We start from the raw sequence: 26,109 nt of genomic DNA, 5'->3' as shown, positions 1-26,109 counted from the left end.
GCGTGTGCATCGCTAGCACATCACCAAGCAATAGCATGCTTGTGCGTGTGGCTGGCGAGGTAATGCCCAGCATGCGTGGCTCGCTAGCAGCACGCATGTTGGCTATGCGATGTGTGTGCGAGAGGCTAGGCAGTAGCGCTACGCACTAGCCAGCAAGGATGTGCGTGTGTGTGTGCGTTGGCTAGACAGCAGCACTACGCTAGCAGCGCCCAGCAACCCAGCAGCACGCACATGCTGGGCATGCTGGGGCCAGTGCGTGCTGGCACCTTGAGCTGGCTGGTAAGCTGGCATGCTAGCTGGCTACCAGCCCATCAGCCCTTGTGGGTGGCGGTTTAGGAGAGGTGGGGACCAAGGCCTCAAGGCTTCCCTTGGGGAGCAAGGCAATGGTCCCCCCATGGGATATGGTCCTCACCTAACCCATTCTCTCCTCTTGCCACTTGTTGTCTTGTGATTGCATTTGCTTTATAATTTATTTTAGAATTAGATAAATTAGTGCATTTGCACATAATCCCACATTGATTATGAAATGGGATTCAAGTCCCCATTCTCTATAAATACCCCTTGGTTGGGATTTTGAGAATACACAACTTGAATAGAACTCAAAAGGTATCTCCATTGTTGAGAAAGCCTTAAGTTCGTAAAACTCCCTTTTTTATTTGATCGGGTCCCTACTAACCTTCGGGACTTGGATCACTCGGGTCGGAGTTCGTGGGTACGAGCCGTCGGAGACCTTGCGATTGCGGGGTTCAAGTAAGAGCTCTTTTGGTGAGCGAAGCACGCGTCTAGGGTATAATTCTTTTCCCCCTTTTCTCTTAATTATGTATTAATTATGTTTTGCATGCTTTATTTGCTTTAGTTATCGGGACGGGTCTTGATGGGTGTCCTTTCGCGTAGAGTGGGTCTCTACGAAACCCTACAGGCCTATCACCAAACCATGAAATATTGGATATTATTCTTTTTAAAGTAAATTTTTAATAAATGAAAATATGTTGAATTGGGGAAACTCCCAAGCCTAAACTAAATGTAAATAAGATACATGAAAATAACACTGCATAGCAAATTGGAGTAAAGACCTTAAATGTTATGAATAGGATTAAATTATGATTCCATCGTTTTGTTTTAATCGCCACCATATATGTTCAAAAAAATTAAGAAGAGTAAAAGGTGAGGATTGTCAAATTTACCAATGAGATACAAAGAAATGACCGAGAGAGAGAAAATGTAGGGTAATAATGGTTAATAACACATGTGAACAATGGTTTATTAGCATATTTTATGTGCGAATATACTAAATAAAAAAAATTGCGTAATTAATAAGAAAATTTCAATAAAGAAAAATGATGCAATTAAAAAAAATAGAGGAAATGGTAAAAACAATGCAATCTCAATTAAGTTTTTGATAGAGAAACATTTCAATTTATTACTCCACAAATAATAGTATTAAGAGGTGCTCTTAATTAAACCAAAGCAAATAACTTAACCATCTATCCAAAACAAAACATAAACACACCAACTCCAACAACAAAACTAAGTAGCCAATTGGTTCTGAAAGCAGTGAAACCCACAACAAAAGATTTGTTGGGACTGTTGGATGGAACATCAGCATCCGACGGGCTCGGCGAAGGGGCTTTTGAAGACGGAGCTGGGATTGAAGCTGATGGCGTAGGGGAAGCGGAAGGGGGCGAAGCAGGTGAAGGACTAGGCTTCTTAGGCCTAACAGCAAGGACCACAATGACAAGTTTTTGCCCTTTTTTACAATGATCTTCACTGCTACTAATGAAGTAGTGTGGCCCTGATCTTCCAAAAATATACTCTGATTTCCCTTCAGTTAAGGTTTTTATTGGCTTTTTCCCGTTGCATCGGTTGTATTTTTCTCTTGTAACTACAAGAACCGAGTCATTTCCGTTCTTCAACTTGAAAACTGAAATCAAAATTAATTAGTTATAATAAACTACTAAATTTTGATACAGAATATACCCATACAAAATATTACCTTCTAGATTTAGGATATATATATATTGTATAATTCAGAATATAATTTTGAATATGTATTCTAATCCTATTCTATATCTAGTGAGAAAATATTAATCTTTGATGAATTTCATGAATATGTTAAAAGTAATACTTTACTAAAAAAAATTTCCCTAATTTTTATTTCCCCTACATCTAATGTGAAAAACTTCTGTTTTAAGGTAATAATTTTAAAGTAATGTCATAATAAAAATTTAGTTATGAATTAATTTAATTATGATTCAATTTTAATTTGAAATAGTTTCCACAAAAACATATACTAAGTGCATTTCCATGTATTCTCTTTGCTGATATAAATATTATTTCAACTTGAGTTGGTTTTTAGAGAGAAGGGCTCTAAAAACCACCTCCTTTGCTTTTCCTATTTTTTCTTTCTTTTTTAGTTTTCTCTTTTAGATTCTCCTCTCCTCTGATCTCCCTCTTGTGTTTTCTCCTCTTCTCCTATGATCTCTCTTTCTTGGCTTCATTTTTCTTGATTTAAAGCATGTATTCCTTGCTTTTTGCCATCGCCTCCACCGCTTCCGCTAATGCCGCTGCCGCGCAACCTCCGTCGATGTCGGCTCCTCCTTTGAAGTAGCCCCTTCATCTTATTCTCTCTTTAGTTATAAAGGGATGATTAACGTAGGGTTGGAAATTTAACAAGATTTTTAAGATCTTGTTTTTTATATCATGCATGTCGGCTTTGACCTTTGATATTATGGGTTATTCCTTTGATTTCGTTTTCTATGCTTCAACCCACTTCAATTTGTGGTTGGTTGGAAATCTAGGGTTCATGTTGGTGGAATTCGAAAAGCCATGGTTCCACCGACTCCGCCGCTTTCACCACCGCCTTCACCGTCACCAACACCGCCTCCACTGTCAGCACCGCCGCCTCCACCACCATCGACTTTGCGGCTCGGTCTCCGTTTGATTGTCGGCAAACCTCCTTCGGTCATAGTGTTTTACAGTAATTATTTAACTTTAGTTTACCTTCCTATGAAAGCTTTTTGTATAGCTTCCTTGAGAAGCATTAGTTTGTATTTACTTTTTTTTCGCGAGAGTTTTCGTCGCTTTGATTGGTTTGAGAACCTGATTGAAGAAGACCAGAATTTTGGAATACACATAATTTTTTTAGAGCTTTACTTTTTTTTATTATTATTTTTTTTTATCCTAATCTACTAGTTCGATCATGTGATATGTAGACTTTTAGATTTTAATGATCCTTTTCTATGATAGGGGGATTGTTAACCCATGTATTTTACCTTTAAAAAAAATGTATTCTCTTTACTTTTTCATTTTTTTTATTTATTTTTTTAAATACAACACTAGATTAAATAGATATATACCATCATTTTATCTCTCTCTCCTAAAATGATTCCCACACTCTCACATCCCTTACTTTTAATTTTTATTCCCCAGCAACCTTCACTTTTTTTTTTTTTTAATTTTTTTTTTTTAATATTTTTTACCCCACGTCAATTAAAATATATGTTGAATTTTAAAAACAACTAAAGACATATATGATCATAACTTAGTAAGATATGAAATGAGTAAATAAATTTTAAATAATGGTCAAATTTTCCAACCTGCATCTTATACAATATATACATACTCAAGCAAAAATTGTTTCTATTCTAATCATCTATACCCTAATTAAAACTTTACAGCTTAGTTCGGCTAAATACACATTGCATGCAAATTAAATTCTTAATCAAACAAATTTAGTGATACAATAATTTAGAATCATCCTATACATGGAAATGCATGGACACTCTTAAATGCAAATTCTTATTAAATGAGTATGATTTTTCTACTTAAGATATACAATATGAATTATAATTCCTCCATCCTAAATTACTTGAAATATTTTTTATTAACGTGTATAATGAGATACATGTATGTCACTCCTACATATACATAAAAATAAATAAACAAACAAAAATGAAAAATGTTAACAAGAAGACTTACATAGGGTATCGTTCACTTGAAACCTATTTCTTTCAGCCCAATGATTATAACTTTCAGATGGATTTAACACCCATCCATCTTTTCCACCAACAGAAAATTTGTATCCTCGGGATGAATCAATCCATATCATTAACAACACAAAAACCAAGAACATAAATTTTTGGAATCCCATCACTATTTTTTTTTTTAAAAAAAGAAGAATAATAGTGATTACTAATTAAGCACTCAAAGGAAAAAGAAGGAGAAAGACAATAAATTGTGATCAAGAAAATCTTAAGAGAGAAGTATTATAGTGGTTGAGTAATGTGATGAGAAATAAAGGAAAGCATTGGGATATATAAGGAAAGAATTAATCACGAGGTTACCGTTGTGAAACATACCTCTTAGTTGTAAACTTTTGTAATAATATTTGGATTGAATTTTCATAATTATTAAGTCGTCATATTAGCAATTTTAAGCGAATGCGTTACGTAAAAAAATTATGATTCCTATCTATTTTTATAGCCAACGTTAGATTCATACACGTCGCCGTGAATTTATATGTGCAACGGTCCTTTTTTTTTCTTCTTGTTAGTTGTTACTAACATGCAAACGTGCTAAATGAGTACAAGATGAATACAATGAGATTTTCATTTTAAAAAGATTATAAATTATTTGGGTCCAATTTACTCCAATTGTGTCGGTCCATAAATGATTTAATTACAAAGCCCAAGGCTAAGGTTCAATTCTCCAAACATGTCAAGTCAGCTACGGCCCGGTCAATGTGGCAAGCCCACTTGATCCACGACCCACACATCTATTGAGAAAAGGTATAAAAATCTTCAATCCTCTCTCTCTAGGGGATACACACATTAAGCCTCAAGCAATTAATACTCTTGCATAACTTTCTCTTTCTAAACATTGTACTGACTTCGGCATCGGAGGGGCCTTTTCTCAGCACATCCCCGAGGCAAGTTCACGTATGTTTGCTGTGCAAGAAACCCTCGGCCCAGGCATCACTTGGACCGAGATCAGTCTTCGGCCCACAAAAAAGGACCTTGCCGAAAGTCCCATTGTTTTTATTAGAAACAATTTGGCGCCGTCTGTGGGGAAGACATTCAAAAATAAGCCAAGAATCAACTAATCTTAGCAAAAAATGACTAAGAGTGGTAAGAGTGCTAAGAGTACTAAAAAGAATGACCCTTCCTCTTCGAGGAAAGGTCCAATTCATGTGAGGAGGAATACACTTGCTCCACCATCACCAGAACCTTCTTCTTCTTCTCCCTTTTCCTCGGAAAGGGCAGCTCAGGAGAGGTCACCATCCCATCATACTCGCCAGCCGACCAGCTCATATCGGCGAAGTCAGTCCAATGCAAAGAGTCCCCCTCGAAGCTTCCATTCTCGGTCTCTTTCGAGAGCAACTCCTCAAACGGGGCCCTCTACGGAGGAAGTGGCACGAGCCGTCGCAGTCTTCATGGACCTCATGAAGGCCCAAGGAGGAAACTTTTCACCACCCCGTGACCACTCGCCTCTTCCACCAAGAAACTTAAGAAGGAGAACCGGCAAAGAGGAAAGTGGACGAGCTCCATCCTTCAAGGAGCTCGGGGATAAATAGGAGGAGGACACTTGGAGAACTGAGCGGGTGAGGAAAAAGAACCCTCAATTCTTCGAAAATTCGAAACCCAAGACCCCCGAAGTTACAAAAGCAGCAACACCACCTCTGCGTGGCAAGAGCCTGCTCGCCGAAACATTCACGAACGTCTTGGCTCAAGGGAGGTGACCGTGCACAGTCGCTTAACCTACCCCGAGGGAACCGAGCCTTGTTCCGAATCGTCCCATCCAAGCACGAAAACCACTTCAACCTCTCTGAGAGGGAGGAGCCAGGTCTTGTCAGCTAGACATAGGGGGAAGGTCGTGATGTTTCCCACCAGCTCACCCTTTAAAAGCTGGATTTTGGAAGAGCATGTGCCGACGGTGAAAATCCAGGCACACATAACTTATGACGGTACTTTAAATCCGAAGGACCACATTGCCTCTTACGAGGGGCACATGTATCTGAATTCCAAGTCCGAAGCGACCTGGTGCAAATATTTCCCGACCACTCTTAAAGGTGTTACACAAGCGTGGATCACCAAGGGAGTAAAGGAAGGCTCGATAACCACTTTGAAAGACCTTTCCAACAAGTTCAAGAGCAAGTTTTCTACGGCGAACCGCCGAGAGAAGACGTCTGCAGAACTGATGAGTCTGCAGCAAGGGGAGGACGAGAGGCTCCGATACTATCTGACGCGCTTCAGCAACGAGTCGTCCAGAATTACAAGTCTGGATCAAGGGCTAGCCATTTTCGCACTGCGAAACTGGCTGCAAGCTGGGAATTTCCTCGACTTCATGGTCATGCGTCCCCCGCAGACCTTTGAGGAAGCTCTGGATGTTTCGGATAATTACATCTGAGCCGATGAGTGGAACAAAACCAAATCCCAGTCTCAATCTAGGGCTAGGAAGACAAAGGGACAGCAGTCCAAAAGCTAGAGCCAGAGGAAAGGGAAGACCAGAGCCTTAGAGCTTTAGCCCACAAGGCATTGAGGGAAGGGTATTATTGGCCCACCATGATCTTAGACACTAAGGAGCTGGTCAAAAAATGCGTGAAACGTCAAAAATTTGCGCCAGTCATCCATCAGCCAGCTCGAGATCTTCAGCCAATCCTGAATCCCCTTCCATTTGCCCAATGGGGTCTGGATATCTTGGGACCCTAGCTTGATGCCCCGAACCAAAAAAGATGGCTGATAGTTGGCATTGACTATTTTTTTATATGGATCGAGGCTGAGGCACCTCGAACGTCTCAGAGCAAACTGTTAGAAATTTATCTAGTAGAATATCATCACTCGCTTCGGGGTTCCGAAGGCTCTTGTCTTTGATCATGGAAGACAATTTGATAATTTGCCGCTGAAGCGATACATAGACCAGTTTGGCATAAAGTTGGCATACTCGGCAGTATGCCATCCGCAGAGCAATGGTCAAGCCGAAGCTGTAAACAAGAAAATCTTGAATGCTCTCAAGAAGAGGGATGAAGATTAAAAGTCCAAGTGGATAGAGGAACTCCCAAGAACCCTCTGGTCACTTCGAACAACTTAAAAAGAGGCTACGGGATATTCACCTTTTGACCTGGTGTATTGATCCGAAGCCGTCCTTCCTGTAGGATCGGCACAGAGAGTTTGCGTGTAAATCTGTTCTCAGCCGAAGAAAATGAACAACTCATGAAAGAATCCCTCGATTTTCTTGACCAGGTCCGGGACTCGGCTCGAGGCAGAATGGCCGCATATAAGCAAAGGATCAGCAAATTTTACAACAGAAGAGTTCATGCAAGACTTCTCAAAATTAATGATCTTGTTCTTCGGAATGCTGCAGCTGTGCAAAAAGGACGCATTTACGGGAAACTCTCAGCAACTTGGGAGGGCCCCTATGAAATTTATGATGAACTTCAGCCTGGAACATACCGACTTCGGTAGTTGGATGGAACTGAGCTGAAGAATCACTAGAGTGCTGATGATTTTAAGAAATGTCATGTGTAAACCCTTTGGGGCAGAAAAATCTATGTAAGTGCATCTTCAAATTAATGAAAGGCCTTTGAGCCACCATTTCCACCAAATGTGCGAGTTGCTATTATCTGTCAACAGTGACAGGATCAGGCTGAGCAACTGCGCTTGGGCTTTTAGAAGCTTAGCACCAGCTGAAGAGGAGGCAGGCTGAGCAAGAATCTTTTAAGACTCTCTCTTCTTGGCTTCTTCTCTTTTCCTCTCTTTAGCTTCCTTCTCTGCTCGAGCTTTGGCTTTAGCCTGACGAGCCGGGAAAGCAGTCTCAGCAGGATGGGCCATATGCAGATGCGGGGCGTTAGGATCCATGGACTACTCCTCAGCTTTGTCCCAGTAATGTTTGGATCAACATGGAAAGCAAGGCGCCGAGATGTCTGGAAGCCGTTGTCAAAACCCTCGTCATATTCATTTTGGCTGTAGATCTTGAATTCTATCAACTTCCGGGCAGCCTCAAGATCAGCTTCAGTCTTAGCAGCCCCTTCACTCTGAGCCTTCAGCTGGCTTCGGACAACATTCAACTCAGCGTGGGCCTGGTAAAGCTCGGCATCTTTGGCTTCCAGCCCAAGCTCAGCCTCAGAGAACTCCGCGTCCTGAGCTTCGAGCTCATTCCTAAGTCGTAGAATCTCGACTTGAAGTTCAGACTGCCTCTTGTTAGCTTTTGTCTTCGGCCTGGGCAGCCTTCCCTTTGAAGTCCTCGACCATCAGACCCCGAGTCTCAACTTCTCGCTGCACCCTCTGTTCAATGCGGGCCTTAAAGCTGGGAATGTGTGCAGCCCCATACTCCTAGACCAGCGTATGACCCTCGTCTAACCAAGGGAAGACGATCTGCTCCAAATCCTGGTAGAAGGTCCGAAAACCGGCAGTCATGGAATCCAGGTCAGCTCTAAGGGTAGCGGCAGCATCCTCGGCATCTAGCCTCCTCAGCTCAGCAATCTTTGCTTGGAATTCAGCTTCCTTGCCCTTATCTGCCTTGGATCTCAGCTCATCATTCATCTCCACAGCCAAGAAGTGGTTATGAACGACCTGCAAAGTTAAGGAGCAATAATTAGCCGAGGTAAAAAAAGGGGGGGGCTTAAACTTAAGTCAAAAAGTTGTACCGAAAGATTTACCGACATCAGCAGCCTCTGATTTTCAACAAAGGGGTCCGGGACCCTAGCAAGTGGCTCAGATGCACAAGCAGCAACCCTAATGGTCCAAGCCCTGACCCTCTCCAGCTTAAACATGCTAGAGAGGTCGCCGAAGTAGTCCATGGTCGAGCTATGCCAGGACTTGAAGACGTTCCTAGCATAGTCGAGAATAGGCACCAAAGGGGCAGAGTTGAACCCCATCTCCGTAGACTGAAACGTCTTGAAGGATTCAGTAGCCGAAGTTGAATGCATATCGGTGTTCTTACCCTCCTCAGCTTTCTCTTCCCCTTCGGCCTCCTTCAGATCATCAGTATCCAAACCCTAGGGGTCTTCATTCAAAATTGGTACTTCTTCGTCCTCAGGGTGGAAGAGCAGTGCATCAGCTTCCCTTTGAACCTCATTAGTAAAAGGCTTCGCCACGTGCCGAGGAGAGGAGAGAGGAGCCAAACAAGAAATTCCAACCTCCTGAGTCTCAAGAGGAGCCTCCGGCATAACCTCATCCTCCCAAAATGCCTCAGGAGGAGGGGTGCTCATCAGATTATCTCCCTCGGCATGAACCTCATGAGGGGAAGGAGTCTTCTCTTTCCTTTCCTCTGGCTTGTTCTCCTCAAGCCGAGGTTTCTTTGCAAGAACAAGGGCAGGTTGAAACTGCTCGAGGTTAAAAACAACCCTTCTTCTCTTTGAGCCGGATATCTCTTCATCTGAGGACTCGTTTGAAGAGGATTCTTCCTCAGCCGGCTCTCCTTTATTTCCTTCTTCTTTGTTAGGCTGCAACAGAAGGAATAGGGGGGCAAAGACTAGTATGAGCACCAAGTCAAAAATAAATATAAAAAAAAAAAAACAAACAACAACAAAACGAAAAAGAAAGGCAGCACCAAGACAAGTCTAGAAGGCTCACCGAAGTCTTCAACATACGTTTTTCTTCAGTCGCCCCGTCCTCTTATTCAGCTTCCTCCTAAGGATCAGCAGTAGAGGTAGAAGGTTCAGCACCACTTCTAGAGACCTCGGCAACCCTTGCCGCCTCAGAGCAGCAGCAGCAACAACAACCTGTTCTGTAGGGCTTAGAAGGAAGAAGGAGTCACATTTCTTCCACCAGACCTTCTGTGCCTCGTACTCAGCAGCGCTGACTATCTGAAGCTTAGTCTTGCGCAAAGAAGGGGGCCGGTCTGATGACTCAATTATATCGGGAGCGTTCTTCGACACCCGCCTTGCAGCGTTGATCCCGAGCCGATTTTAGTTAATTCCAGAATTTCCCTCGTGCAGCACTAAAAAGCCGAAATTCAAGGGTTAGTCAGTACGAAGAAAGAAAACAGTAAAAGAAAAAAGAGAAAAGCAAAGGCCTTCGGCCCCAGCCGAATTCCTTACCCCCTTGGTATTTTTGGCTGAGGCCGACAACGGCAAGCATCTTCTCCTGGTAAATGTGGTGGTAATAGGGCAGCAAAGTTGTGGGCACTTGGGCCATTTGACCCATGCCCCTTGGATTCTTCTTCTTGCCGAAGAGATTCAGCAGCTCCTTTTCATGATCATCGAACTCGTCTGGTCTGATGCTCCTCATCTGGGGATCAGGCTCGCTTAAATACCTCGGCCCACCAAAATAGTTCGGATGGTCCTCTTCCGAGGGCACCCGAACCCAGATCCAAGGCCAAGTGGTGAGATGCCCCCTATGGGGCTTAATCCGCCACCATCCAGTGCCATGATGTTCTTCTGATTGTTGGTTCAGCACCAATTTGTGAAGTTTTCGAAAGACATGGAGGCTTGGCGCAAAACCATAAAAGAGGCACACCTAGAGGAATTTCTTTACCCTTAAGATGTTGGCGGGGGTTAATAGGCACAACGAGATGTTGTACACTTATACCCATTCAGCACTTCAACAACAAAGGAGTGCGGAGGGAACCGAAGCCCAAACTGCAGCTGCCGAGTATACACCCCGATGTACCCAAGGGGAGGACGATGAATCCTATCTGGAGCTGTGGGCATTCGGCACCAATATCCATCTGCCTCCATTATGCCGTAAAAAATTTCAATTTGCTCGGCAAAGCGGTAGAGGGGACTCTCGTTCACCCTCCAGTCATAAGGAGGGGTGGTCATCAACCCAAAATTCTCGGGGACGTTGCCCCACTCCCTTGCTTTAGGGGGAAAATCCCAAGGTCCGGGCGCTCCGCCTTAGCCAGAGGTGCTAGCCTCCCCTAAATCTCATGGAGGCGCGGATGACAACGGCACCGCGGGAATCGCGGCTCCGCTGGAAGAAGCTGATGTCCCAACCTTGGGACGAGGGTTGTGGCCGCTCAAAGGCAGCATCATCTCTAGCGGACGATTGCGTCGCGGAATCAGCTGAGGAACTTCCTCCTCCTCATCGACCACCATAGGTCTCTTTCCTCGGTCTCGAGCCCTTCTCGTCAGTGGAAGTTCGAGAAATCGAGAAAAAGGGGGATGCTCTAAAAATCAAAGGAATCCGAAGAAATTTCGAAGAAAATTACCTTTATTAGAAGCGGAATTCGCCGACCTACGAGTTTAGAGCAACAAACTTCGGTTTCAGGTTTCAGATTGCTGAGAATTTACGGAAAAAAGAAAGCGGTTTAATAGTGGTGATTAGCGAAGAACGAAAGAAAATTTGCAAAGAAATGAGGAGAGAGAGTGGGATGAGTGGCTTAAAAAGACTTTCTAGAAGCAGAATTCTGGGAGTCTTTGCCAATAAAACCCCCACTAACTCCACTTCAATGCAACCGTTAAATACTTCCCCAATTAACTACACAATAAACCTTCCAACTTCCCTAATTACTCTATAAATAACTGTTATTGCCTCAATAACTACCCAAATTCAAACTCTAATTAAATCATTTACTTCCATCCATTTTGCAAGTCAAAACCCGACCTGTCATGATTCCGAATCGGGTCTAGGAGGCAAGTTGTTTGGGTCCAATTTACTCCAATTGGGCCGGTCCATACCATGTCAAGGCTAAGGTTCAATTCTCCAAACCATGTCAAGTCAGCTAAGGTCCGGTCAATGTGGCAAGCCCACTTGATCCACGGCCAACACATCTATTGAGAAAAGGTACGGTATGAAAGTCTTCAATCCTTTCTCTCTAGAGGATACATACATTAAGGTTCAATTACAAAGCCCAAGGCTAAGGTTCAATCCTTTCTCTCTAGGGGATACACACATTTAATTACAAAGCCCAATGCTAAGGTTCAATTCTCCAAACCATGTCAAGTCAGCTAAGGTCCGGTCAATGTGGCAAGCCCACTTGATCCACGACCAACACATCTATTGAGAAAAGGTATGAAAGTCTTCAATCCTTTCTCTCTAGGGGATACACACATTAAGCCTCAAGCAATTAATACTCTTGCATAGCTTTCTCTCTCTAAACATTGTACTGACTTCGGTATTGGAGGAGTCTTTCCTCGGCACACCCTCGAGGCCAGTTCACGTGTGTTTGCTGTGCAGGAAACCCTCGGCCCAGGCATCACTTGGACCGAGATCAGTCTTCGGCCCATAGAAAAGGACCTTGCCGAAGGTCCCATTATTTTTATCTAAAACATAAATTATTTGAAATAAAAATAACTAATCATATTTGTACAATTTCGAAAATGAATTGAAATAATAGGTGACATACTGACATTGTCGAGTACTGTAAAATAACTCCCTTTATATATATATATATAAAAAGGGAGTTAACACGGCCAAACTACTTTATATATATATATATATATATATATATATATATATATATATATATATATATAAAGTAGTTTGGCCGTGTTAACTCCCTCCCTTTTTATTTTTTTTTAAAGTGTTATACTAACTAAATGTGGCCATTTTTTTAGATACTATACTATCTTCTGGGCAAACTACTCCATTCTAAATTTACATTTGTGCTTCATTTTATTTCTTTCCCTCTCATATCCCTTACTTTTCAATAAAATATTAATCTCACTATTATTTCTTAAATACATTATCTATCCTCACTTAAATCCCTTTACATCACAATCAATTAAATTACTTAAAACTATGTGTCAGCCGAAGTGGAACATTTAAAAAAAAAAAAAAGGAAGTAATTCAACGTATTTTACTTTAGTGTCAGGTTCATTTGGGTATGGATTTACTCCCTCTGTACCTAAATAAGCGTATCAATTTTACTTTTGAACTGTCGTACATATTAACTTTGACTTGATTTTATACTATTATATAAGGAAAAATGTAATTATGTGAAAGCTTTGTTAGATTAATAATAATGAATATTTTCATAATTACAAGTTTTTGTTAATTTATATTAACACACAGTAAATAAAGTAATGGTCAAAGTTTAATGCAGTTTTTTAGAAACAAAAGTAGTAGTTAATTTGGGTTCGCTCGAGTTACACCAAACTATAAAATGGACCTAACAAAGTATGTTACTTCCTCGGTTTCTAAATAAATTGTATGTCTCAATTAGACTAGCACGTTTATTAATTTGAAACTTTGACCAATAATATTTTTAATTATCATTAAGTGTAAATGATAAAAAGTTGAAATTCATAAACAATACATTATTCATGTGAATCTACCAAATTGCCACATGATTACGTTTAATCTTTTGTATGAAGCACTAATTAGATTGCTCAAAGTTGTGTATGTGAATATACAGTGCAAAAGTACATCAAAATGAGACATGTATTTTGGAAGGTAGTAAAAATAAATAAAACAAAGATAGTACTCCTTATAAAAAGTAAATTCTCGGAGCAAGAATGTGAAAAGTGAAAAACTAAGCATCATTTATTTAAGTGAAGGGGAAGGAAAGGAAAAAGTTGGTGTCAAAATAATGGAATAACCAAATTGCCCCAAGAAAAACACAACAACACGAGCTTCCAAACAAAAAAATGAAAAACTATCCCTTTTATCACAATTTAAAATTTTCCAAAAATAAATAAAGCCTCGAAGGAAAAAAAAAATACTATTATAGCAAATTCATTATATATTCTTTAAATAGAATCATAGAAAATTCAGATATTTCGTTTTTTTATTTACATTTGTTACATAACAATAACAATAAAAGGAAAATCATATCATATTATATCATACATTACATGCTTAGCATAAAAATAAAATACGGCACCTGCAAAAAAAAATATGCACAAGAGAAACATTAACCCGATTAAAGCGGCGGCTCAAGGACCGCCTTATGAGGAGCCCATCTATAAAAAGTATTCACAACGATACAGTTATATCATTTTTCTTCCTAATAATATACCCACAACCATGTCAATAATTTATTTTTTCTCACGTCATAAATTTTTTGGCGGGTGGAAAATTTTTATAGTGGCCGTGAAAATGAAAAATCAAATATAAGTTGGTGAGTTATATATGAAATATCTTATAGTTGTTCATGGAACCTTTTTTAGTTTATGTGCATATAGGGCTAGCTAGTACTCCCTCCATTTTTAAATACTTGCGCCATATCTGCATGTGCTGAGTTTTAGGAGAAATTGGAGAAAGTAATAAAATATAAAGGTAGTGGGGTAGGTGGAAAATAAAAAGTTGTAAAAATCAAAAATAGTTGAGAGAATTGGAGGAGAGAGAATATGAAATTAATTAAATATGATTTATGTTGGGTCTACTAGTTGAGAGAAAATGAATTAAATATTGTAAAAACTTTCTAAATAAGGAAATTGAACAAGTATTTAAAAAACGGCCGAAAAAAGGAAAGTGGAGCAAGTATTTAAAAACGGAGGGAGTATAACATTACTAAAATCTGAACCAGACAAAGTTTCAAGCTATTTTCAGTAATCACGTAATTTTCTTACAACAATTGTCTTAGTGTTCCATTCGTAAAACTATGCCTAAGCACTACATGTAGAGTATCAATTCGGGTGTTTGGATCAGGTTCGGCAAGTTTGAGTCGGGTTGGGTCTAATTTCAAACTTGAGTCATGCTAATTTATTGAGTCCATATTATAATTGAAATCTAAATCAAATATTTTTTCTGGTCGATTTCAGACCGGGTCGGTCGGGTCAGTTTTTGACAACTCTAACTACATGTATACAACAATACAAGTGACCAATGCGGTATTGGGCCGAGCTAGAGTGAGGGTTTGTGCCCTAAGACTCTATTCACTTCACTATTTAGTGAAAATAATTTTACTTCAGTAAAATAAGTTTAGCTGTGTAAAATAATTTCAATTCAGTCAAAATAATTTCAGTTCAGTAAAAATCAGTAACTTTAAAGATGAAAATTTAATAAAAGAATTAGTTATAATAATTTCAGTTCAGCAAAAATAATTTTAATTCAGAAACAATAAGGTGAAATAAACAATACAAATCTTTATTATTAATAATGTAGATGTCGTATGGCTATTAATTAGTGATTCTTCATCTGTCAGGGAAAAAAAAAAACAAAAAAATAAAATCATAAACAAAGTAAACAGAGCCTAATAGGTCGCATGTTAAAAACTCAAAACTACCTCCCTTATTTCTAATTTGTAACGCCTTTGCTTCATTCTGCACCAAAAAGGAAAACTATATATATATACAAGCATTACGTTTTGCCAGATCTAACATGCAAACTAAAACAGAAATGTCGTATTCTGGCACTTAAAGCGTGGGGTGATATAGATTTAGGAAAGGAATCTAATGGGTAATCAATCAAAGTTTAAATTGTACTTAATGAGAGCAGTTACAACATTTCAACTACAGGATTTAATGCTACCTTGGCCTAATAAGAAGAGACGTATGTGAACATATTTCTCAATTCATGTTCATGAGTCAAGTTTAGCTAGAGGTTTCCTTTCTTCTGATAAAAATGAGCTGCGAAACTAGCATTTCAGTGACTGACTCGTCTAAACGTATTAGTTAAAGGATGTTACCATTATTAGTGGCAATGCTAATGAAGCCAAAATCTAGGTGCAAGGCGTAGACTTGTGAATGGTCGTCAACATTAATATACATATAAAAAGCTAAAAAAGGATAATAAGAATAAATTAAACATTAATTACACTGATGTAAGCATGATTTTGTCATGAATTCTCAAGTTTATACCATTTTATGAATATTAATTACTCACTCTGTTTAAAATGATCTTCCCATTTTATTTTTATTTTGAAACAGGTTCTTCCCATTTATATATATCAATGCAAATCTTTGAATCTAAATATATTCAATCTCAAAAAGACAAAAATTATAAAAATTAAATTTTAATGTTGTACTAACCAAGAAGAATCAAACTAGACTCATATGACTTTGTTTTTTAATATATAGAGAAAAATTTAAAAGATTTTCTCATATATTTATTAATCAAAAGATTTAAATGGATCATTGTAAACAAAATAAATAAATTAATAAATAAATAAAAGATTTTAAATAGAAAGATTATTGTAAACAAAAGTAGTTATGTTTATATTTCCTTTTTTTTCAAAAATATTGTTACTTCAAATAGTGTGAAGTCATATGAACTTACAATTTTATTTTTTTTGGTGGAGAACTTACAAATTTATTTATTTTGCCCTCGTTTCACATCCTTGATTACATTTTTTTATCTGTATGATATTTGTTTCTGGAAACAGAATTTTCCTCGGAGTGTAAGGGTAGTTTAGGTATCAAGATGTCCAAGGCTCATTGTCCAAATGTATAATAGACTTAAGACATGGACTACACCCAAACAGTATAATCAATTGGTATTCTTCGATTCCTTGATCATTACAATCTTCAATTCAATATGAAAAAGATTAAGAAATTGATAATTAAAAATAATCATCATTAAAAAATTTAACAAAGTTTCACTTAATAATTTACGCTTTCATATTTACATAAAAATAATACTTCGTAATTATTTATGTAAAAGTTGCAAAGTTTGACCTTGTAAATATAAATGGAATAACTCTAAAGATAGAAGTAAAATTTTGTCATATGTCCTTCATTGAATTTTAAAAAAAATATTCTTGTATCTATCTACTAATAACGTTCTACTTCAAACACATTTAACCACATTCAAGTGAGAGAAAGCTAGCGAGAGAAAGCTTTGTTTCCGCCCATGGTTTCCTGATTTTGCTGGTTTCTTGTCACTAAATCAAAAGCTATGGCCCGAAAGAAAAAGCAATCTACTCCTGCTCTTGCTAAAATCACTAATGAAATAGTTGAATCTTTGCTTGCTCCTACTTCGGTAGGGTTTTCACCATTGCATGAAGTTTTTTATGAAGGTGATGAGTTGGTAACTCCTGCTCCTGGTCTTGTGCATCCGTCAGCAGGGAAGGTAACTAGGAGGGACGCTGAACTAGCTCCTAGCTCTCAATTTTGGATCTATTAGCCCCAAATCGACTGCAACAGTTTCTAATCCCCCGATTACTGTTCCATTGGCTACTGGTCAAGCGGTTAGCTCTTCAGCTACACCTATTGTGGTTCCTGGTAATCAAGCTGATTTTCCGCCTCTTTCTAGCTCTAATGTTGCAGATACTGGTGATTTTCGAGGTAGGGTGACTGGGGTACACGCTTTCAATGGTAAACTGAATGCGAAGGGGGTTTCTCTGAGTTATTTCCCTCCTCAGATTAAGGATGGTAAGTCTATTGCTGTATTACCTACTGATGAAATTGAAGAGGGTACTAGGAAGTGGAGTAATGCAGCAGTCTTGTATGTGGTTGAATTTTATCCTACTATTGCTTCTGCTAAGCGTTTTATTGTGAATGAATGGGGAATTGATAATAAACCCGAGGTTTTCTAGCATTATGAGCGATATTTTATTATCAATTTGTGTTCTCAAACTGACTTGAATGCTGTATTGTGTGGGGGTCCTCACATGTTTTATGGAAAGCCGGCTATTGTGAAACCTTGGTCTGACAAAAATTCGATTTCAATGCTGAAATTTTGCGTACTGTACCTCTGTGGATTAAGTTGCCTAATCTTCCTCTCAATTGTTGGGGTCCTGAAACACTAGGTAGGATTGGCAGCACTCTTAGTGTTCCAATTTGTGCTGATGAATGCACAACGAGGCAATTAAGGGTTTCTTTTGCTCGGATGTTGGTTGAAATTGACATTACTAAGCCTCTAGAAAAATCTGTCTAGGTGGAGAGCCCTAAAGTAGAGGTTGTGGAGTTGACTGTGGAGTATGAATGGTCTCCTCCTTATTGCGGGAAGTGCAATAATGTTGGTCATATATGTGAGGAGCCGAAACTTAAACAGAACCAGCCTGCTGCTAAGCCTCAAACCCCGAAGAAAACTTGAGTTCAGAAAGTGAAATAAAGAGGGTTCTAGTTTACCATCAAAGACTAATGGAGGGTGGGAAACTATGAAAAAGAAAGGGAAAGAAGTTGTTGAGAACATGATGCCTGTGCTGATTACAAACAAGTATGATGTGTTATCTGATGAACAAAATGCAGAAGACAATGTTCTTGTGAGGCAGAATATTACTGAACCGAGCGGGGGTGGGCCCCATATACAGCAATGATCCTCACTGTGTGGAATGTTAGGGGTCTTAATGAACCCAGTAAGGTGGCTGATGTCAGGCACCTCCTTCATAGAACTAAATTTGAGTTAATTTGTTTGTTGGAAACTAGAGTTAAACAGCATAAGAGTAGTGGTATACAGAAGAAGATCTCTTATGGCTTAACTTGGGTGTGTAATTATTCTGTTTCTAGAAAAGGAAGAATATGGCTCGGCTGGAAGAGTGATAGGCTCCATGTTGAGTTAATAAGTATTCACACTCAGTTCATTCATTGTCTTGTTAGTTATGTTGATTACAGTAGGCAGATTGATGTTTCCTTTGTCTATGGGTTGCATAATATTCAGGATAAGAAAGAGTTGTGGGGAGGTATAAGGGCTATTGGCCCTGTGTATCTTCCTTGGATTTGCACAGGTGATTTCAATTCTGTGTTGCAAGCTGATGATAGAATTAATGGGAGTGAGGTAACAGATTATGAAGTTAGAGATTTCAAAGAGTTTGTGGAGGCACTAGTAGAAAAAATTAAATAGGCACCCCCCCTATAGCACCGGTTCTTAAAAACCAATGCCAAATAAAACGGGCGGGACCAAAAAAATTAAGAGTTGGCACCGGTTCTAACCAAAACCGGTGCCAAGCATGCAATTAGCACCGGTTCAAACCGGTGGCAACTTGTAAAATTAAAAAAAAAAAAAGATGGGGAAGGAGTTGGCACCGGTTCTCCTTAAACAGGTGGCAATTAAGGTAGTTAGAACCGGTTCAAACCGGTGCCATTTAAAAAAATAAAACGCGGGTTTTGCTGCTTCAACTTGGTTCAACGGCATTCTTTCTTCATTCCTCGTTTTGGCTTCAAAAATTCCCAGACATTTTTGCCCTATTCTCTTCTCCCTCCATCTCCATTGAAAGGCTGTGCGAGCTTTCTCCTCTCCATTGAAGCAGTTAAGCTAAGCGACCTTACTCACATCTTTCATTCAATTCAATTCAATTTTCTGCATTCCCTCTTCCCAAACCCTTCCTCCATTGAAGCTTCCATTGAAGCTTTTGCCTCCTCACGCACGCAGCCTGTCTGGGCTTTGTTCTTCTCCTCACGCACGCACTCAGTTCTTCTCTTCTGCCTCCCTCCATGCATTATTGAAGCAGCTTCGACCTAGGTAAGTAATAACGCTCCTCCATTCACTTAGCTTCTCCATGTATTGCATTAAAACCATTGTTGGGTTTTATGAGGAAGTGGTCTTTAGTTTAATATTTGTAAGTTTCTTGTAATTGCTAGGGTTTGTCAATTGCTACTTAACTACTCCATTAAACGCGCAAGGCTCCCCCTCCATTAAACGCACAAGGCTGCCCCTCCACAAATGTAAGTCCTTTGTAGTTGTTATTGTTGTTGTTTATAAGCTGAGAAATCTATCTAGTACAAGCTGCATTTATCTATAATTCTAAATTGTTATGAGGACTTTATTTATCATCACTAATTGTTATGAGAACTTTATTTATCATCACTAATAAACTTTATCCTAAATTGTCCTTGTTCTTGCTCACTAATATCATTCTTATCTTTTCCCTTAATCTGGTTTTCTATTTGTGTTCTATATAGGCTATAATGAAAAAGATTCAGAGGAATTTTTGGGCGAAGCATTGACCTTGGCATTGACCTTCTAGTTGAGAGTGTTGAGACTTTATAGGTACTCAGGTATATATATAACTTTATATGCTATACATAAGTTCTTGTTTGCACACTTTTGTGGAGATGGTGTATGATATAACTTTAGTGCAACTTCTATCATGATGTGTGATTAATCCATTGTTTTTTAATTGATTGCATGTATCATCATATGCCTAGATACCCGTTCAAGGCTTTCTCATTAGGAGAAAATCTTGAATAGTCCCCGGTTGGGACTGTTCTTGAACGTTTACTCTCACTTAGGCGGTGAATGTATGTCTTTTTTTTTCGATTTTAGGGAACATCTTGGCTTACCATTTCCTCGATCACCATGTTCTCTGGGTACATATGTGGGTAAGTAATTACCTACGTCGTGTACTTGGAGAACTGAAGGGAAATGCTGCCGGATTTTCCTTAAAATTGGAAAGTCGACATACATTCACTAGTGAGAGTAAACGTTCAAAGGATGGGTTAGGTTGGAGTGATAAGGACCCTTTGGAAGCATATATGCATTTTTGTATCTATATGCATGAATGTTATATGCAAGTTGTGTGTTTGAATTTGATTTATATATATAATAGATGTAGCAATTATACATTATTCGTAATATGTTGCCATGTTTAGAGATAATTTACTTAATGGAGAAGGATCGTGGCTGGATGTATGGTAGACGTGATACATTGGAATTATTTGATGGGGTTCAAGAGTTTTGCGAGAGGGCTTTATCTTATCAGCGCAGAATGGGTTTCGATTGCCTCTATTGTCCTTGTGTTGATGTAATAATGTGAAGGTGGTCAATAGTGTTGATATCATTAGAGATCATGTAGTTTGTCGTGGGTTTAGGCTTAAATACCATGTGTGGATTTGGCACGGTGAAGAAGGAGAGTACAGTGGGGATGTTATTGGGAATGATGTGCATGATGATAGAAGAAGTGACATTTGTGTGGACGAGGAATACAAGAATGATGAACAAATTGTTGATGATGGTGCTGAGGATGGATTTGAGGATGATCATGTGGATGAAGTCGAGGATGAAGGGGTGGATGAGATGATGCGTGGTTTTGAAGGTGACGTGTTTGAGTCATTATCGGAGGCTTCTAAAAAGTCTTTGTATCCTGGGTGCAAAAAATACTCTAAACTATCTGCCGTGCTAACACTTTATACCTGTGCCCGTAGAGGAGGATGAGTTTACTACACTTTGGGCGGCAAAAGGTAGTTTTGTGCAATGGCCATGTGCTTGGATACGGTTGATGAACCAGGTAATTAAGATTTAAAGTTCACGCTTTACTTTATACTCGATTTTCATCCCAAGAGTTGGATGAAATTCTTTTCTAACCATTTGTGTGATTTGTCTTATTAGCCATCGAGGAAAAGCCAAACTCCAAAGAAGAGGGTGGAGGGGCCAAAAAGCATTGATCAACCGATGCCAAAGAAGAGGAGTGAACATGGCTCGGTGAGTGGAAAAGCGTTGAACAAGAGCTCTTCACGAGGTTCAGCTATGCAAGCTACTCCACTAGTTGAAGACACGGTGCTTCAATCGCTCTCTAAGGAGTTAACTTAACTGCACAACCGTGTTTGCGTGTTGCCTAGTGACAGCCCCATTCAAGTTCCACTACCTAAGGAAATGTTCCACTACGATGATGATGCAATGGCATGGCTATTCAAAGAAGATGTGAAGGAATTTCTAAGTGGTGCAATGCTTAACATTTCCCTCATTCAAATATGCATCAGGTAATTCAACTAGTACTCAATTTATGTTATTCAGTTTAGTGGTGATTGTCGGTTGGTTTTCGATTAACATTCTATTATCATGCATACAGAGCACTTCAGGAGCACTTATGGGAGCTTGGTTCTCCGTGTCAAATTGGGTGGTTATGCCCTGAGCAGATCTCCACTGCTAGAATCTTAGGCAACCACGCTGACGTGTTGTACTATGTTGCACGGGGTATCAAGGAATCAGTGCGTGCGGGAGACATGTTTATATTTGCCCCATATTATGAGGAGTATGTCAGATTATGCTTGTCAAATTCATTTGTTTTCCCAGTTTATACGCTGTACTTGCCTAATTATTGATTTGTTTGTCTCGTGTGAATGTATGTACGTAGTTATCGTTGGACCCTACTGGTGATTTGTGTTTCCAGTAACACAATCTTCTTCTTTGATTCTGCTCGGTTACCTTAACCAAGAAAGCGCCTCGTGAAGTCCATATTGCAAAAGTAAATATACATAGCTTCAATTCTTGTTATTGATTATCATAACCTAACTCATATATATTAATTATACTAATCAAAGTTGAACTTACTTTTCTATGTAGTGTTATGAAGAAGATAAACTCTCGAGGTCCTACATGGAAATCACCAATGGTGATGCCACATGATATTGTGATTTTCGTAATATACAATGCGTAAGATGTTGCTAATTTGCTATGTATTTTTAATCCATGTACTTTTTTCCTCATACTAGTGCGCACAACAAGATAACGGAGTTTATTGTGGCCTATACGTGATGAGATTTATGTTTGACATAGTGAGTCATTGTACAGACACACAACAGCTTGAAGAGGTATGCCAGTTTGGTTGAAATTGAGTTTCAAAACTCCTTAATTGCTATTTTCTTGTAATTTCAAGCCTTGGCCATCTATAAATAAGTGATAAAGACATGTTATGACTGTTTATTAGTTCACTAGACAAGAAATGTAGGAAATAGGCATCCTAGTAGTCAAAATGGCCTTACTCGGGCCATTTTGGTTGAAATTGCGTTCCAAAACTCCTTAATTGCTATTTTCTTGTAATTTCAAGCCTTGACCATCTATAAATAAGTGATAAAGACATGTTATGACTATTTATGAGTTAACTAGACAAGAAATGTAGGAAATAGGCATCCTAGTAGTCAAAATGGTCTTACTAGGGCCATTTTGGTTGAAATTGCGTTCCAAAACTCCTTAATTGCTATTTTCTTGTAATTTCAAGCCTTGGCCATCTATAAATAAGTTATAAAGACATGTTATGACTATTTATGAGTTCACTAGACAAGAAACGTAGGAAATAGGCATCCTAGTAGTAAAAATGGCCTTACTCGAGCCATTTTGGTTGAAAATGCATTCCAAAACTCCTTAATTGCTATTTTCTTGTAATTTTCAAGCCTTGGAAATCTATAAACAAGTGATAAAAACATGTTATGACTATTTATGAGTTCACTAGACAAGAAATGTAGGAAATAGGCATCCTAGTAGTCAAAATGGTCTTACTCGGGCCATTTTGGTTGAAAATGCATTCTAAAACTCCTTATTTGCTATTTTCTTGTAATTTCAAGCCTTGGCCATCTATAAATAAATAATAAAGACATGTTATGACTGTTTATGAGTTCACTAGACAAGAAATGTAGGAAATAGGCATCCTAGTAGTCAAAATGGCCTTACTCAGGCCATTTTGGTTGAAATGTGTTCTAAAACCCCTTAATTGCTATTTTCTTGTAATTTCAAGCCTTGGCCATCTATAAATAAGTGATAAAGATATGTTATGACTATTTATGAGTTCACTAGATAAGAAATGTAGGAAATAGGCATCCTAGTAGTCAAAATGGCCTTACTCGGGTCATTTTGGTTGAAATTGCGTTCCAAAACTCCTTAATTGCTATTTTTTTGTACTTTCAAGCCTTGGCCATCTATAAATAAGTGATAAAGACATGTTATGACTATTTATGAGTTCACTAGACAAGAAATGTAGGATATAGGCATCCTAGTAGTCAAAATGGCCTTACTCGGGCCATTTTGGTTGAAAATGCGTTCTAAAACCCCTTAATTGCTATTTTCTTGTAATTTCAAGCCTTGGCCATCTATAAATAAGTGATAAAGACATGTTATGCCTATTTATGAGTTCACTCTTACTAACTTACGTTTTGTGTATGTCTTCCAAGTTTTGCAAGGGACAGACGGGAAATCCGTTCACGAGCGAGGAACTCAATGTAATTCGAGACATGTTGGCAGCCTACGTCACATTTAATTTGTAAACATCATTTATTTATATTTTAACTAGCTTAGTGTAATACATTATTACTAATTAATTATGTTTGTTTGTAGTTATGACACATTTTTCTAATTAATATCATATTTTGGGATTGTTATCAATATTTATGTCCTTGTTATTATTTTCAATTATTATTATTATTAATATATTAATAATGCTAATTATTATTAATATTAATATTATATTAATAATAATAATTATTATTATTATTAAAATTAATAATAATAATAATAATAATTATTATTAATTATCGGTATTATGTATATGATCTCATTATTATTTTATTTACTAATATTAATATTAATATATATTATTTTCGGGAAAAAAAAAACAAGTCAAAGGCACCGGTTCAAGCTCAAAACCGGTGCCTATTACATTGAATTTAATAAAAAAAAGAAACTGGCGCCATTGAAGTTGGCACCGGTTAACCGGTGCCAAATAATGCCAAAATTTTGAGGATTTGGCATCCCTCAAATCCCCAATGGTTCAAAACCGGTGCCTCAGGGGGGTTTGAACCGGTGCTAAATTAGCTTTTTCGTCTAGTGAGGATATGAATTTTATGGAGATAAAAAGTAAGAGATCTCATTTTCATGGTCAAATAAAGCTCATGTTGGACCTAGAACTCTTACTAGGATTGATAGAGGGTTGGTTAATTTTGAATGGTTGCTCCAATTTCCTAATGTGGAAGCTGTTTATCTTGCCCCCTCCCTCTCTGATCATACTCCTCTTTTGTATGAGATTTTCCCTCCTTCTCCAGATAAAGGGGAACCTTTTAGATTTTTGAACTGTTTGATCACTCATCCAGATTTTATGAGCTTGGTGCAGGAGGTTTGGAATAATGGGGTTCAGGGTAATCCCATGAATAGAATTTGGAAGAAACTTAAGAATTTGAAATTTCAGCTCAAAGATCTTAATCTTAACTCTTTTAGCAATGTTGATGAGAGAGTTGATTTAGCTCAGAAGGCTTTGCTTGATATTCAAGATCAAATGGCTCTTGGTCTTCATTCCTCTATTATGATGAAGCAGGAAACTACTGCCATTAACCAGCTTAAGTACTGGAGATCTGTTTAGGAGAGCATTTACAGGCAGAAATCTAGAGTTGATTGGGTTAAACTTGGGGATTCTAATACCAAGTATTTTTTCTCCTTGATGAAGCATAGACAATTCAGGAATAGAATTGATACTATCATGATTGATCAGCATGTCCTGTTAAAAGCTCCTGTTGATGTTGAGAAGGAAATTATTGAATTCTACAAGCAGTTGATGGGGTCTAGCTCTTCTGTTCTTGATGCTTTTGATCTTGTTACAATGAGAGCTAGAAGGCAACTTTCTGTGTTGGCTCAGAACCTTTTAATAGCTCCTGTTACAAATTCTGAGATTGATTATGCTATTAAAGGAATTTCTGATGATAAGGCCCCCGGAATTGATGGCTTCAATGCAAAGTTCTTTAAGCACACTTGGGAGGTTGTTAAGTATGACATCTATGAAGCTGTGCATGACTTCTTTGATACTGGGGTGATAAGTTCTCAATGGAATTGCACTACTTTAACTCTTGTTCCTAAAGTGCAAAATCCTTCTTATGTGAGAGACTTTAGGCCAATTGCTTGTTGTACTGTTCTTTATAAGGTTGTTTCCAAAATTCTTACCGCTAGGCTTGCAAAGGTTATTGGGGAAGTTGTTGATGCTGCTTAAGATGGGTTTATTCCCGGGAAGCACATTGGTGATAACATCCTGCTGGCCACTGAGTTAATTAAGGTGTATAACCATAAATTCATTACTCCTAGATGTATGATCAAGGTTGATCTGAAAAAGGCTTATGACTCTATTGAATGGAGTTTTCTTAAGGATGTAATGTGTGAGCTTGGTTTTCCAAATGTGTTTATTGGTTGGATTGTGGAATGCATTACCTCTATTGCTTTCTCTATTTTTATCAATGGCATCCCTACAACTCCTTTGAGTAAAAAAAAAAGAGTTAAGGCAAGGTGATCCTATATCTCCTTTTCTTTTTGCTATAGGAATGGAGTACTTATCTAGATGCTTACATGAGCTTGTTGCTGTGCCTGATTTCAATTTTCATCCAAGATGTGAAAAATTGTCCATTACTCACCTCATGTTTGCTGATGATTCTCCTCATGTTTGCTAGAACTGATGAGACTTTTGTTAAGCTCTTCGTTAATGCTTTCAATAAGTTCTCTAGGGCTTCTGGTTTGGTTGCAAATCTCAATAAGAGTGAGGTATACTTTGGGGGTATCAGTCTAGAGGATCAGGAGATTCTTCTGAGTGTTCTTGGCATGGTTGATGGTTCTCTTCCTTTTAAGTACCTCGGTGTGCCTTTGTATTCGTAGAAACTGACTA

At 38.5% G+C, this 26,109-nt stretch overlaps 1 protein-coding gene and 1 long non-coding RNA gene across 2 annotated transcripts; one reads left to right on the top strand and one right to left on the bottom strand.

The window, feature by feature from the left end:
• Positions 1-1,194: 1,194 nt before the first annotated feature.
• On the bottom strand, positions 1,195-4,257 carry LOC110691145 (early nodulin-like protein 1). The gene is made up of 2 exons (XM_021868061.1): positions 3,979-4,257; positions 1,195-1,921 (listed from the first exon to the last, which is right to left on the bottom strand). The coding sequence occupies exons 1-2, from the start codon at positions 4,148-4,150 to the stop codon at positions 1,485-1,487; spliced, it is 609 nt and encodes a 202-aa protein (XP_021723753.1). The 5' UTR covers positions 4,151-4,257; the 3' UTR covers positions 1,195-1,484.
• Positions 4,258-16,608: 12,351 nt separating this feature from the next.
• On the top strand, positions 16,609-21,502 carry LOC110691144. The gene is made up of 5 exons (XR_002505205.1): positions 16,609-19,223; positions 19,343-19,426; positions 19,664-19,759; positions 20,906-20,988; positions 21,090-21,502. It is a non-coding gene; the product is annotated as an uncharacterized LOC110691144 (long non-coding RNA).
• The last annotated feature ends 4,607 nt before the right edge of the window (positions 21,503-26,109 follow it).

The sequence above is a fragment of the Chenopodium quinoa genome, unplaced genomic scaffold (genome assembly GCF_001683475.1).
Source record: "Chenopodium quinoa cultivar QQ74 unplaced genomic scaffold, ASM168347v1, whole genome shotgun sequence".
Taxonomy (NCBI): Eukaryota; Viridiplantae; Streptophyta; class Magnoliopsida; order Caryophyllales; family Amaranthaceae; genus Chenopodium; species Chenopodium quinoa.
Note: the sequence above shows the minus strand (reverse complement) of the source record. Positions and strands in the feature narration are given on the sequence as shown.

Coding starts and splice junctions, on each gene's coding strand:
- LOC110691145 (XM_021868061.1), bottom strand. CDS start 4,150: ATGGGATTCCAAAAATTTATGTTCTTGGTTTTTGTGTTGTTAATGATA. Junction 1,922..3,978: donor TCAAGTGAACGATACCCTAT/GTAAGTCTTCTT, acceptor TTTTGATTTCAG/TTTTCAAGTTGAAGAACGGA.